This window comes from Haliotis rubra, unplaced genomic scaffold, assembly GCF_003918875.1.
Source record: "Haliotis rubra isolate DU_JTF1 unplaced genomic scaffold, ASM391887v1 Scf1194, whole genome shotgun sequence".
Classification (NCBI taxonomy): Eukaryota; Metazoa; Mollusca; class Gastropoda; order Lepetellida; family Haliotidae; genus Haliotis; species Haliotis rubra.
The window spans coordinates 46,602-61,925 of NW_025765108.1; the positions used below are offsets into that span (position 1 = coordinate 46,602).

Consider the following 15,324-nt stretch of genomic DNA (forward strand, 5'->3'; position numbering starts at 1 on the left):
TGACTTAAATTTGTCTTTTCAAAACGTTTTGACAACTGATTAAATGCGATCTTTGTCTTGCCTTTTCTTTTATATGATTAAATTTATGTATTATTGGATCCAAAAGTCAGAGTAGGTTGTGTTAAGTATTTGATTCCATTTTTTCTAAAACAAGGCCAAATTATTTACCTCTTTTTATGAAAAAAATAAAGGAACGTGATTTGATTGGTTGTTGATTGAGAAATTAGCCAATAGCTGTGAGGCTTTCATAGTGATCTTTGCAAAGAACTAGTACTTGTTGATGCCCTGTCTGGCACTTAGAGTGGAAAAACAAGGACAGGGCACACATGCACCAAGTTATCTGTGACTGCAACTCTCATAATCCAAAACAGTGTAGATAGTCTTGTGCTAAGATTACTTTGTCCAAGTAGGTCCTGTTCTTGTTACCAACAAGTACCATCTTTTAACATGGTTTGGTACAATACATCCAGGCCGCAAACTCTTTTTGCAGATGCTCCAGACCATACCCGTGAAGATCCGGGTTAGAATTGGTCTTCAGTAACCATGCTTCTTGTAAGAGGTGACTAACGGGATTGGATGGTCGGGATCTCTGACTTGGTTGACATATGTCATCATATCCCAATTTTGTACATCAGTTTTCATGCTGTTGATCACTGGATTGTCTGGTATGTACTCGATTATGTACAGATAGCCGCTATACAGCTGGAATATTGCTGAGTGTGGCATTAAAGTCTAGACCATGGAACCTGTTGGTGTTCCAGTAACCGTATCTGTTAATAATAGTGACTTTTGTTCTTTAAACAAATATGTTGATGGTTTATGTTGTTCATGTACATCAAGAAGAAATCTTTTTATAAAATTGGGCAGGCCTGAGGATATCATCCGACAGCCTTTTTTTTGTTTCATTTTTTATATAACGTTGATCTGTTTTGTAAATAAACTTACAAAAACAATTTAAAGGCCTTAGATATGTAAGTTGTATTTTATTTCATATACATCTAAAAATGTTAATGAATGTTAAATAAAAATTTAAAAATAGTTCTTAATTGTTTGATATATTTAAAAGATGTTTTATCGATGCATATAGGTGTCAGTTTAAAACCTTTCCAGATTCCAAAATAGTGCAATTTGTTTTAGTTTGTTAAGTATTTACAACAATAATTACGGTAAATGATTGCAGTGTGTTAGTTGAGCTTCCTTGTACAGTACATTCTTGAAGCAGAAACAGTAAAATCCATGAGAAAAGGTTCCTCTTGCTCCATTGATTTTCATGGTTGAATGTTAATTATATGTATTGATCATTGCCTTTTCCTCAACATTTTTTGTTGTCATTATTTACTGTTCCATTGCGATTACTATGATGCGATGTATTGGCAGTACTGGTGTATCACTATTTGAAATGCTAATTGAATATGTATCACAAAGTGTTTGCAAAATGTTGTTTTTCATAATCATATGTATTTTGTCTTGTGTGCAAAGTTTACTAAAATTGGCAAGTCGAATTTAATTATATTTCTCTGCTATATTGTTGCAATATGAAAGTCAGGCCAACACTGACCCGTGAAATTCAGGGTTGAAATTGGTTTTCAGCAACCCATGCTTGGCTTAACTGGTGACAAATGGGATCGGGTGGTCAGACTAACTATCTTCATGGACACATATCATGTATCCCAATACACTAATGCTATGTAACTGAATATAAATATATATAATTTTGATCCTAACAAATAATTAAATTTGAATTGAACAGAAGATGGTGAGATTCAGAGGAAATCTAGACTTTCTTCATAAAGAGCTTTAGCATTGCAGGGAGGGCAAGGTAGAAGGGGAAATAATTTGGTTCAAGGACTATGAGACTAGGTATCCCAATTGCATAGTTCGATGCTCATGACGTTGATCACTGGATTGTCTGGTCCAACACCATATAGCTGGAAAATTGCTGATTGTGGCATTAAAGAACAAACAAACAAACCCAGGTGTCACAAACACACACAGAGGCAAGGCAATTGTTCATCAGTTACAACATCTGCAGTGCACTTTCTTGAATGTTAAACAATGTTTCCCAAACTGTATTATACAATTTTTGATGTACCCAAATACATAGGTTAGCTACAGTAATTCTTCGGTCTATAGTATATTCGTTTGAAATAAGTTATTTAAAAATGCCATTTAGTTATATATGAAGTAATTGTTTTAATATTGATTGTTTTGCTACATCTCAAAAACCTGAAAACCATGCATTGCTTCACAATTGACCAATTGAACAATAACTTCAGTTGTTTTGTTATTGTGTGGGCAGATAAGAGGATATAGAGAAACGATTCAATTGACAGAATGGCGCTGTAGTGGCACTAGCAGATCGATACTTTCACATCAATTGGCTCATATTGTTGCTGTATTGATAGTGGTTGAAAAGCGATGAGTGATATTGATCTGAAAAACTTAACATTCATGGTTCCGTTCCTGGATTGCCCTAAAATATTTTCTTTTTTGTTTTTGGTCATTACCATGACGACTTTCAAGGGTTTCATCAAAATAGTAAACTTGAAAGACCTGTACCATTTCTGGCTTTCCTCCTACGTAAAGCGACCCATGAAGATCCGGGGTAGAATAGGTCTTCAGCAACCCATTCTTGTCATAATAGGCGACTATGCTTGTCGTAAAAGGCGACTAACGGGATCGGGTGGTCAGGCTCGCTGACCACCTTGACACATGTCACTGGTTCCCAATTGCGCAGATCGATGCTCATGCTGTTGATCACTGGATTGTCTGTTCCAGACTCGATTATTTACAGACCGCCGCCATATAGCTGGAATATTGCCGAGTGCGGCGTAAAACTACCCTCACTCACTCCTACGTAAAGCTGAGATTGCAAATTATAACTGAAATATGTTGTGATAAACCCAACTCACTCATGATGTTTTTTGTTTTAGGTAGGGGCAGTGGGGTAGGTCAGTGTATCAAGAGTTTGTTCGTCACGTCAATGATCCGAACCCATGAAGATTAGAATTGGTTAGAATTGGTCTTTACAACCTGTGCTTGTCATGAGAGGCGACTAGTGGGATCAGGTAATTAGGTTTGCTGAATTGGTTGACATATGTCATCGTATCCCAGTTGTGTAGATCGATGCTCATGCTGTTGATCTCTGGATTGTCTTGTCCACACTTGATTATATAGCTATAACTGCCATATACAGTCCGTTTGGCTCAAAAGCGGTCCGACGAATTGCAATCTAACTCGAAAACTAATAAACATAACATACTCAATGAAACGCTGATCATAATCAACACATCATACCCACTCTGTGAGGTTTTTGCAGAATTTTTGTCCTTTCTCTGCACTCCTCCCTCATAACAAACAGTGAACTGTGTCAATATTTTAATGATAGATTGTTAAACAACTTTTCTATTTTTAGGACAAAAATTCTGCAAAAACCTCACAGGGTTGGTATGATGTATTGATTATGATCAGCGTTTCATTGAGTATTTTATGTTTATTAGTTTTCGAGTTAGATTGCAATTCATCGGTCCGCTTTTGAGCCAAACGGACTATAACTGGAATATTACTGGGTGTGGCGTTAAATAACAACCAAACCAAACCAAATCGTCAATGGTCCGGGTTCGATTTTCCTTATGGGTACAATGTTTTATGCCCATTCTGGTGTCCCCTTGAATATTGCTAAAAGTGAAATATAACCATACTCACTCACTCACTCACTCATTTGTTTTAGGTGCAGCTGCTTTCAGAGGCATGATGGATGAAAGGAACAGACATCAGGGGCACGTCTTCACTTTTATGACCAAAGACTTGGCTCTAAATACTCTAGGCTTGTGTCTTTGTGAGTTCTTCTGGAGCAGGAAAGAGCTGAAGTAGTTCATGGTTCTTCTCAATGAGGATTCAAACAGTAGAGAGAAGGAACAGACATCAGTGTCTTCACTTAGATGACCCAACTATTTGGTGGGCTACCAGGTTCCAAGAGCTCTGGGTTTGGCTCTTCATGAGCTCTTGGAGGACAGATCTGAAGTTGCTCATGGCTCAGTGAGAATTCCAGGATAGAATGTATCTGTAGAACCACAAGGCAGTCCATAGAAACAGGTCCCAGTAGACTTTTCTCTCAATTAGCATTCCTGGGCACAAGAGACGAACAGATTTCAAGTATCCCATGCTTGTCTCTCCTTTGTTTGGAGTAGAATACATCTCAAGTATGCTAACTCCAGTGGCTGATTGTAGGATAGAATATATCAAAGAGTATTCCATGCACATTCCAGTATCTCACTTTACATATTCCATGGAAGATAGTTTCCTGGAAGCTTCTCTTCCCATGTGTATTCTGTGGCAGAACAGATCCCCAGTAACCAAACCTTGAGTGTGAGTATCCCAGGTGAGAGGTGTTCCTCTTGTTTGTCTTCCTTGAGGGTGAGGTGAGGTGAAATTGGGTTTTACGTCGTGCTTGAGAATATTTCGCTCATATGACGACATGCATGCGTGTGTATGTGTGGCTGCTTGTACTAGCCCAGACTTAAGCTGGTTTTATAGTGCTAGCCCACTGAGATACCATGCCGCAGTGAAGCATGAATACCCCACTCAGACACATTATACTGACTCCGAGCCGACCAGTCCTTGTTGTACCCAGTGATGCCGAGAGCCAGGCAGGGACCAACAAGTACCATATTTTAACGTCTTTTGGTATGACGCGGTCGGGGATCGAACCTGCGATCTTCCGCTCTCCGGGCGGACGTTCTAACCACTACACCACGGAGACGGTCCTCTTCCTTGAGGGTAATCATGGCAGAGGACCTTGTCTATGTGGGTATAGCAGACAGGATAGGTCCCCAGTACACCATGCTTGTCTGAGTGCAAGTATTCCAGTGTACATACGTCCCCAGTACACCATGCTTGTCTGAGTGCGAGTATTCCAGTGTACACAGGTCCCTAGTACATCATGCTTGTCTGAGTGCGAGTATTCCAGTGTATATAGGTCCATAGGACACCATGCTTGTCTGAGTGGGAGTATTCCAGTGTACATAGGTCCATAGGACACCATGCTTGTCTGAGTGCGAGTATTCCAGTGTACATAGGTCCCCAGTACACCATGCTTGTCTGAGTGCGAGTATTCCAGTGTACATAGGTCCCCAGTACACCATGCTTGTCTGAGTGCAAGTATTGAGTGCAGGTCCCCAGTACACCCGTGCAAGTATTCCAGTGTACATAGGTCCCCAGTACACCATGCTTGTCTGAGTGGGAGTATTCCAGTGTACATAGGTCCCCAGTACACCATGCTTGTCTGAGTGGGAGTATTCCAGTGTACATAGGTCCCCAGTACACCATGCTTGTCTGAGTGCGAGTATTCCAGTATATATAGGTCCCCAGTACACCATGCTTGTCTGAGTGCGAGTATTCCAGTGTACATAGGTCCCAGTACACCATGCTTGTCGAGTCGCGAGTATTCCAGTGTACATAGGTCCCCAGTACACCATGCTTGTCTGAGTGCGAGTATTCCAGTGTACATAGGTCCCAAGTACATGATGCTTGTCTGAGTGCGAGTATTCCAGTGTACATAGGTCCCCAGTACACCATGCTTGTCTGAGTGCGAGTATTCCAGTGTATATAGGTCCCCAGTACACCATGCTTGTCTGAGTGCGAGTATTCCAGTGTACATAGGTCCCCAGTACACCATGCTTGTCTGAGTGCGAGTATTCCAGTGTACATAGGTCCCCAGTACACCATGCTTGTCTGAGTGCGAGTATTCCAGTGTACATAGGTCCCCAGTACACCATGCTTGTCTGAGTGCGAGTATTCCAGTGTACATACATCCCCAGTACACCATGCTTGTCCGAGTGCGAGTATTCCAGTGTACATAGGTCCCCAGTACATCATGCGGGTGGTCAGGCTCGCTGGCTTGGTTGACACATGTCATCGGTTCCCAATTGTGCAGATCAATGCTCATGCTGTTGATCACTAGATTGTCTGATCCAGACTCAATTATTTACAGACCGCCGCCATATGGCTGGAATATTGCTGAGTGCGGCGTAAAACTAAACTCACTCAGTTGTTGAAACAGGCAAAGAATTGCTTTGTTCTCAACGAGCTTGTTTATTTCACAGTCCCTGACCCATATTAATTTCCCTTCTTTCTGGTAATGTTATAGCTATAGAAGAGGCCAACTCTTTCCACATGTTCAGGTAGGCGTCTTTTGACTTTTGTCCTACCCTAACGTAGACATTCTAAATTTTGTTGACCTCAGTAAATCCTTCTCCCTAAGACCTTGATGGTCCTTTGGAGATATGCTGATGTTCTGTCAACATGAGTTGTGTCTTATGCCACATTTACCAGTACTCCAGCAGTATCACAGCTTGGGATATTGCAGCATTATCGCGGTGGAGGACACCAGAAATGGGCTTCATGCCGTGTACCCATGTGGGGATTCAAACCCGGGTCTTCAGTGTGATGAGCGAATGCTTTAACCACAAGGCTACCCCACAGCCCCCTAAATGTGTTTTCAAAAACAGTGAAATATGCATTACCGGATATCCTCATTTACATGGCACTACTGAATAATTATTATAGTCTTGTCTGCCAAACCATCATTAGTGATATTAGGACAGTACATGTTCTGATCTTGTAAATAAACAACAACAGTTTACAATACTTTGGTATCTTTATATTGATATATTTATCAAAATCACCAATATCCTCTAGTTTATATCACATATTTACAGATTGTATACAAATATACATAACATCCCTCGGTCGACCAAGATATCTACAATTGTGTGTTGTTTAACCTACAGACCATTCAAACAAGAGGTGAGTGACTTGTATTGAATACCACCTTGAGTACAGGTCATTACCTGGGTTAATTGGAGATCTGAACTCACCAGATCCTGGGATGATTTAAGGGACACAACTCTGCACAGCCAAACCTTTCTTACCACTGGGCCATGCACGCAAAGGTCTCTGAACCTGCAGCATGGGTTGCAGAAGACCAATCTAACCCGGATTGGGTCCTTCAGTGTCTCTAAACATTCAGTATGACCTTCAACTGACACCAAGTTTGAGTTTAATGTTCATGGCAGCCAACTCGGCTACGAGGTAGCGGAAGACGTAGGGGACGGCAACGACCTGTATGGTGTCTGACCTCCGACACACCTTGCAGGACCACACCCGGCGGGACTCAACTGATGCTGCTGCAGTAGCCACAGGTGGCTTGTCAAGACACGGAGACAGCAGACTCCCACACGACGTACAGATACGGGCCTGGAATATACACACACAATCAGCAAGAGAGAAATCTACAGTGTCACACATGTCTTACAAAACTTGAGCCACAATTAGTTGTCCCTTTCAAGAACATTATAATTTTTATACACCCTAATGTGCAGAGATGTATGATCTATCTAGTGTGCTTTCAACCAGATCTATCATATCTTAATCGATTCGCTTGTAATCAAATTATTGACATATCTTTTTCCATATGATCTCATCTATATTACTATAACATCACAGTAGTACAACAAACCTGAGACAATGAATACATACTTTCAAGAACATAATATTTTTTACTTAGCCAAAATAAGAGCTAAGTGTGCACAGATCTATATTTTCATCGATGCACTTGTGATCAAATTATTGATTATTTTCCACAAGATATCATCCATATTATGAAACCAACACAGTTATACAACAATCCTGAAGTAATGAATACCATCAACCAGGGCTCCAGATAATTTTTCATGATCAGGAGTACATACTCCTTATTTTGTTCGATATACATTTAGAGTACTGAATGGAATTTAATGGAGTATCAGTAATCTTGTGTTTTGTTTCATATATGCACCACAAACATTTTGCTACTTATGGAGACTAAATTTCAATTGGAAACGAGCGGCGCGTGAGGGGTTTCAAGTGAAATATTTAATAAGCCATCAATTCAGTAAAGCATGTCTCTGATTTTCAAACACACTAGGAATTATCTCCATCTCTATGACCCATTTAAAATCGAACTTCCTCGCCTAAGGAAGACACCTCGTAATCCGGCATGGGCTTAGAGGGCATTGAACTTCGTCTGTGAAAGGGATGTAGATGCCGTTCTTTACAACCTAACAATATTCTGTCCAAAGAAATCAAACTACTGTTTATTCAATGCAATTAGGTAATACCGAGATCTTGGTTTTTTTCCATCCCAACTCCTGCGACTAAAACCAGCCTATTGTTTTGTGTGCCCGTGAAACTGTACCCCCTGGCCACACTATAATGGAATGCGTCTGACCTACTTATTTTCTTGGAAGTAGACAGTTACGTAACAGTTTAAAATGGCGGGACGAGCCAGTGTTGTTTACATTTTGCGAAAGGTTGAAATTTGAGTGACAGTGGACAATACTTGACTGACAGTTGAATCTGAACCCTGCAGAATCGAAGAATAGATCCTTTCCTGATCAGCCCTCGACCTGTAACTCATCAAAGACTGTTGATTTTTATGACCGGCCCGATCATGATTTCCGCATTACTGCCTCCACCCGGCATGCGACAAAGGAGTGACAGTACTGCTGCTTATTGTACATGCGACTAACTTGTGATTCCTTGGAACTTTGTTTTCATCGTTTGGGACTGGACAGGACTGTGTCAAAGCGTTTTCAAAGTAGATGAACATAACAGTGACAACCGAGGAAACTGGCAGAGAGCTGAATTATTTTGTGAACGATGTAGCGGGATATGATGGAGTATGACTATGAGTGGCATAAATGTGGTGTTTCGCCAGACCGTTAGATCTATCTTGCAAATTTCCCATTCTAAACGGAATTAAATATACCATTTACCAGGTAGGTAAATGTTTACTAATGTTTTGCTGCATATTTTGTATAAATAGGGATATATTTTACAAGGCTTTCTGATTTATTTGTTAGATATTGTTTTGTTTATGTTTTGGGCTGTGTATTGTAATTGAGTTTGAATATTTTTATAATAGAAGGTAATATGATAGTGAGGTTCCCATATAATTGTTGGAAATCACATAACCGTATTTTTCGAAGTTTAAATAAATGTTTTATCACACATTTCCATCCGCCTGTTGTGTTGATATTAGTCATGTTGGTGGTCAAGCTGAAGTAGTGCGGCAGTGTTCTATCACGATGCGCAGTGAAGCAATGAAATCAAACGCATTTTTAATCCAAAAATTTCCAATTGCCTGTGTGGAAAATTCGAAAGTCAGCGTCAAAATCTATGGAGTTGTGGTCAAACGGAAGTAGTTCTCACAATAAGATTTGTTAATGCGCGGTGAAGCGGCCTTACAATCAGATGAGCGTCAATCCACAATTGATGCCGTCTGATTTTTCTGTAACAATCTTATGTAATCAATAAAACAATACTTTTTCAGATAAATACGCCTGTAAATGATTCTAAGAGCATACACCATTGCTGTGGTGCGTATCTGCTACGTTTTCTAAATTATTTCCTACAGTATCTTGCATATTTTTTTGTCCATACATATGCCAATATGACCATTATCTGGAGCCCTGCATCAACTTTCCCGGATGACATGCTCTCAGAAATATTGCAGCTGCATGCATGAGGGTGGTGTCTGCAAATAACTGTCTGGACCTGACAATCCAGTGACTAACTTTTCAGACACGACACATTTGATACCAGAAGTCACTTTTTATGGCAAGCATGGTTTGCTGAAGACCAAGTTTTACCGTATCTACACGGCCAAAGAAGAAGTGAATGAGGGGAATGGGTATGGTTTTACGCCACTTTTACCAATATTTCATCAAGAAACAATGCTTCACACATTGTACCCATGTGGCAAATCAAACCCATGTCTTCGGCGGCAAACAAGCGAAACTCTTTAACCACTAGGCTAGAGCACTAGGCTAACCTGTATATAAGCCTCGTCTATTGGAAAATATGAAGGTTTTGTGGCAGAAAGTAACAGATTTAAGAATGCCTTGCTGCATTATAATCAAATACAGTCAGACCCAGGTACATTAAACCTTGCAGGATCGAGTGCAGATGAGCAATAATATACCGTATTTCCTCTAATAAGCGCCCGGGTGCTTATATTTTTCAACTGTCTTCCAGACCAGAGCCTTATTCTAGAGATTCTTAACTTTGATCGTAGCCAATGTATTAAGAATGGGCTTAAGAAGTTCGCAAGGCTATGAACGTTTCGAGAATAGCTAGCCTGGCGCTTACTGGGGCCCGGTGCTTATTGCGCTTACTGCTTGTAAATAATTATTAGTGAGCATTACGTCAAAGCATAGAACCGTTCCTTAATAAATTTATTTTTGGATCAAGGCAGAATAAACCGAACCCAGCGCGCTTATTAAAGGTTGGGCGTATCTTAAACCGTTGCTTTACCTTCGGCGCATTTTAGAGGAAATATGGTATATTGTGAGGTCGCTGGGACTGGAGATAACGGATCTGACTGTAGTTCTGTTTGAGTACATCTGCTCTGGAAGACCAATACCAGGGATTTACATGGAGTCCTGTATTTGAGGGTCCTTGGGACTCATACTTTTAATTTTCAGGGGTCCTGGACAACAAAATGGGGGTCCCAGACACTTAAATTGCAAATAATACTATAACCCAGCCAGTAGCAAACTCAGTAATAACTTATTGTCATTTGATTGGAATTTTTACCCAAAGTATTTGGACTTTTTTCTGTGTCCCTGTGGACGCGCTAATAAATTTTGTTGCGTCCATTGTCAATTTTTATATGTATAGGACGCAGGAATTCGCGTCCTGTAAATCCCTGCAATACTGACCAGTGTTCCATCGGAGCAGTTGAAGAGTCTGTCATGGATGAGGAAAGCTGTGCCGTGAGCTATGAGGGCGTCTCTCTCCATCTCTCCAAACCTGATTCCGCCGGCCCTCTTCCTCCCCCTGAACAGGTTGGTGAGTGAGGGAATCGACAGGACCTGTACTCCTCACCTGTAACAACATACATCTTCTTCATGACATGCTGCGACATCAGGGTCAATATCCATACACTATGCAATATGCTTCAATAGCAAGGTCGATAACATCAGCCAGTGTATGAAATAAGGCCCGTCCGACCGCTCGAGACTGGTTAGATTTCAGGCGGACTGTCTAGATTTACAGCTAGCCAGCCTGATGGTCTGGTAAAAAATTTACATGTTATATACATCTGAGTCATATCTTGGTGTCTGGTCTTGTTAAATCCATTTTGGACTGGTAACATTTTGCACAGCCCTGATATCTGGCTGCGGTTTTGGCTTATTTCAAACAGGGACTGACGAAAGCAAAACATCTGACAAGCAGTTACAGAGAAAAGTGCTGTGATTTACAGTATGTTAACTCCACAACCACAAGTGAACACAAGTTCACTCATCTGTAATTGACTGTAGCTTTTTTGATTGTTTTCCCATTTTGTTGTATTGGTCAACAACAATGCTGTAATTTGACAATAGTTATAAGCACAGCCCAGTGATACGAAACTAAAAATATGATACGAAACTAAAAATACGAAACTAAAAATTATCACTCCTGCTTTTTTGTGTTACTTCTGTCACTTGAGGTTCATACGTTTCATTATAAGGTTTATAGCTATACAGGTTCATATACTTTGTGTTGATCTGAAGCGCGAGATTATGGCTGGAAATCACTAAAATTCCCAAATATTTGAATGTTTTGCATAGTACGAACATTATGAAACTACTGGTCAGGTAAACAACTCATCTTAAAAAATTTAGGTGAACCTGTGAGGTTTTCATTTCTTTGGGTTTATATACATTTACTGCAACTGATCCTGTGACAGTTGTAGGGAGGTGGGAGGCCCTACCCCAGGGAAGAGCATCTTCAAAGATTTGAAAACCCCTACTGGTTTGGCTAATTCTTTGGTCTTCCAGTTTTAAGGAATGAATAACTGTTTGTCATAACATAAAAAAGAATTTGAAGTCTCAGACATCTTTGCTAGAAAACCAGAGTAGGAGGAAAAGAAAATCAAAAGTGGATATGAATTTGAACGTCTTGGTTAGACGGCCAGTGTAGCCAATACCACTCTGTCCTACCTGGAACTTATCGGACACCATGTGACGAAGTCTCTGGTAGTACACGAGGCCGCAGAAGATGTTGACCTCCATCTCTCGGCCATTCACACCGCTGTACATAGTCTCTGTGCCATAGTAGTTGTAGCCAGCTGCAAACAAAGTCACAGTTTATTTATTTTATTGAACCATTTAATGAAACCAAACTATTTTATGGAACATAATTGCTTCAAAAGAATCAGATGAGTACCCATATGATAAATGTATTTAAAATATTAAGAACATTAAAAATTCCTACAGCTTCACTTATTAAAAATATTTACAATGAAAATCAAATATTTAATTTATCATGACTGACACCAAAAACCCCACTTTTTCAATATGTTTTTCTTCTGCACAAACGCAAGTTACGAAAACAAGTTTTAATTATGTTGCATATTTGCAATGTGAAATATGTCTTTTCCTTTCTTGTAATGTCGTAAACATTGATCTGCCGATTCCACACTCCTCAGCGAAATCCCCCACACGAAGAAATCAAAGCTTTGTTTCCGATCATTCAGATAATGTTACCTTGAACTTTATTTTTGCATAGTTTCGTAACGTTTGGCTGTGTGATTGATCACGAGGATGAGGTCAATACAGATCAGCGGCCGCGTCATACCAAAAGACGTAAAAATATGGTACTTGTTGGTCCCTGTCTGGCTCTCAGCATTAATGGGTATAACAAGGACTGGTTGGCTCGGAGTCAGCATAATGTGTCTGAGTGGGATATTCATGCTTTACTGCGGCATGGTATCTCCGTGAGCTAGCACTATAAAACCAGCTTAAATCTGGGCTAGTACAAACAGCCACATATGCAAATGCATGCATGTCGTCATATGAGCGAAATATTCTTAAGTACGTTAAACCCAATTTTACCTCACCCCACCTCAGTAGGAAAGACAAAGTTACTTTTGGGTCAAAAAGATATGAAAATAAAAAAAATAACCATGTCCAAATTTCAATTTGTATAAGATTGGGGAAATAACTGTATTTGTTGAAAAAGTATGATAACAATTATATTCTTTGGAATATTCATCATGAAAAAGTTCAGGGAGGAGCAAATACCTGCTGTCAACATCTTGCCGAAGTGGTCGATAGCGGGCTGTTGTTCGGAGAATGTGAAGGGCGTGGCATCGTGGCAAAGGCCATGGAGGGCGGATGACTTCCCCGCCATGATCTCGATCATCATACCTGCACAACAAAACAGTGAACTTGTTGACGCTTTGTCATAGAAACATTGTTTTTAGTAAGTGACTGACCTTATGTTCGCTTTTAGCAACATATCAACAATGTCACATTGGGGAACACCAAAAAAAGGTTGGCAAGGGCCTTATACTGACTGACTGAGTTTGGTTTTACGCTGCTTTTAGCAATATTCCAGCAACATCACGGCGGAGGACACCACAAATGGGCTTCACACATTGTACCCATGTGGGGATTTGAACCCGGGTCTTCGGTGTGACGAGACAACGCTTTAACCACTAGGCTACCCCACCGCCCGGCAAGGGCCTTATAAAAACTATACTCAAATTGGTTCGCAATATTCCAGTAATATCAAATCGGGGAGATAGTAGAACTGGGCTTCACCAAGTGGGGAATTGAACATTTGTCTTCAGGACATGAGATATGGGCTTGACACTCTGTGGGGATCTGAACCCAGACTCCTGCCCTGGCAAGCAAACACTGAAACCACTAGGCTACCCCATCTCCCCTAACATTAGGGATATGACTTTCCTGTTTAACTGCAAACACAACACAAGTACATATCAAGTGAGTGAGTGGGTGTAGTTTTACGTAGTTTTTAGCAATATTCCAGCAATATCATAGCAGGTGACACCAGAAATGGACTTCACACATTGTAACCATGTGGGGAATTGAGCCCAGGCCTTCGGCGTGACGAGTGAACGCTTTACCCACTAGGCTACTGCACCGCTGCAGTACATATTATCAAGATTGGGCCAGACAAACTAGCGACTATTATTATGAACAACTCCATGCCAGTATGATGACATACAATCACCATGGTAACAGTGCCTGACCACACCCATTAACAACTTACATCTGTAACACTGTGTACTGTGTCAGCCACCAAGGTAGTCAGTGAGTGAGTGAGTGAGTGAGTGAAATTAAGTCCTTTCAGCAGTATTTCAGCCATAAATGAGCGAGTGAGTGAGTTTAGTTTTACGCCGCACTCAGCAATATTCCAGCTAAATGACGGCGGTCTGTAAATAATTGAGTCTGGACCAGACAATCCAGTGATCAACAGCATGAGCATCGATCTGCGCAATCAGGAACCAATGACATGTGTCAACCAAGTCAACGAGCCTGACAACCCGGTCCCGTTAGTCGCCTCTTACGACAAGCATAGTCGCCTTTTGTGGCAAGCATGGGTTGCTGAAGACCTATTCTACCCCGGATCTTCACAGGTCCAGCAATAAATGATGCATCAATAATCAATACATTTAGACTGGACAAAACCTGTCATCGATGGACAGTACAACAACTAGATTAACATGGATTTGATTTAAAACATTCACCAAGCTGAAAGGAGTCACATATGTCAGTTAGTTCCTGACATCACTACCAACCTATCGTCATTCTTGACGGGAAGCCATGAGGGTTGAAAATAATGTCTGGCGTCATGCCACTCTCCGTAAACGGCATGTCCTCGGCTGGCCAGAACATGCTGCAAATAGAAATACTTCATTCTTTAAGGACTTCCGTCTCTTGCCAGCTGTAGCGAAGGAAATACGAGAACTTGTTTCTCCCAAAACACTGAAAGGTATCCAGTGAGCTAGAGGACAATATGAGTGAGTTTAGTTTTACCAAAAATAGGATTCCTACATTGTACCCATGTCAGGAATTGAACCTGTGTCTTCGGCGTAATGAGCGAACGTGTTAACCACCGGGCTACTCCACCAACCTCGGCGCACTACATGACCTACGGGTATGTTGAAATGGCATGTATCACAAAGTGACCTATATGTATTGAAATCTGCAGATCTGTCATCTCTGACCACTAGGTCTTCCTATTAATTGTTCTCTAAGATTAATTCCAAATACTATAAACATTTCCTGACTAACCTGCAAATTCCCTTCTGGCCATGCCGTGTTGCGAACTTATCTCCAATGATTGGGTTTCTCTGCAAAACATAATATCATATCATGAGTATAGACAGCAGACAAGACTATTCCCATAATGCAATATTCTTGCATGACACACAGACACTACAAACAGACTTTAACAATACAATATTTTATTCATATTATTCAATGC

General features: G+C 40.7%; 2 protein-coding genes across 2 annotated transcripts in view; one reads left to right on the forward strand and one right to left on the reverse strand.

Moving 5' to 3' along the window:
- The window catches only part of LOC124261423, a 41,112-nt gene extending 36,700 nt beyond the window's left edge, over nt 1-4,412 (forward strand). The window contains exon 6 of the mRNA XM_046695745.1: nt 3,731-4,412. The gene's annotated coding sequence lies outside the window, so the exon portion shown is untranslated. The remainder of the gene's footprint in view (nt 1-3,730) is intronic.
- Nucleotides 4,413-6,645: 2,233 nt separating this feature from the next.
- Nucleotides 6,646-15,324, reverse strand: part of LOC124261445 (DNA-directed RNA polymerase I subunit RPA2-like) — a 60,369-nt gene continuing 51,690 nt past the window's right edge. Inside the window, 7 exon segments of the mRNA XM_046695763.1 lie at nt 6,646-7,257; nt 10,764-10,883; nt 10,885-10,929; nt 12,030-12,157; nt 13,113-13,238; nt 14,636-14,733; nt 15,132-15,190. Of these exon segments, the coding sequence (XP_046551719.1) occupies nt 7,039-7,257; nt 10,764-10,883; nt 10,885-10,929; nt 12,030-12,157; nt 13,113-13,238; nt 14,636-14,733; nt 15,132-15,190 (795 nt within the window). The 3' untranslated portion in view covers nt 6,646-7,038.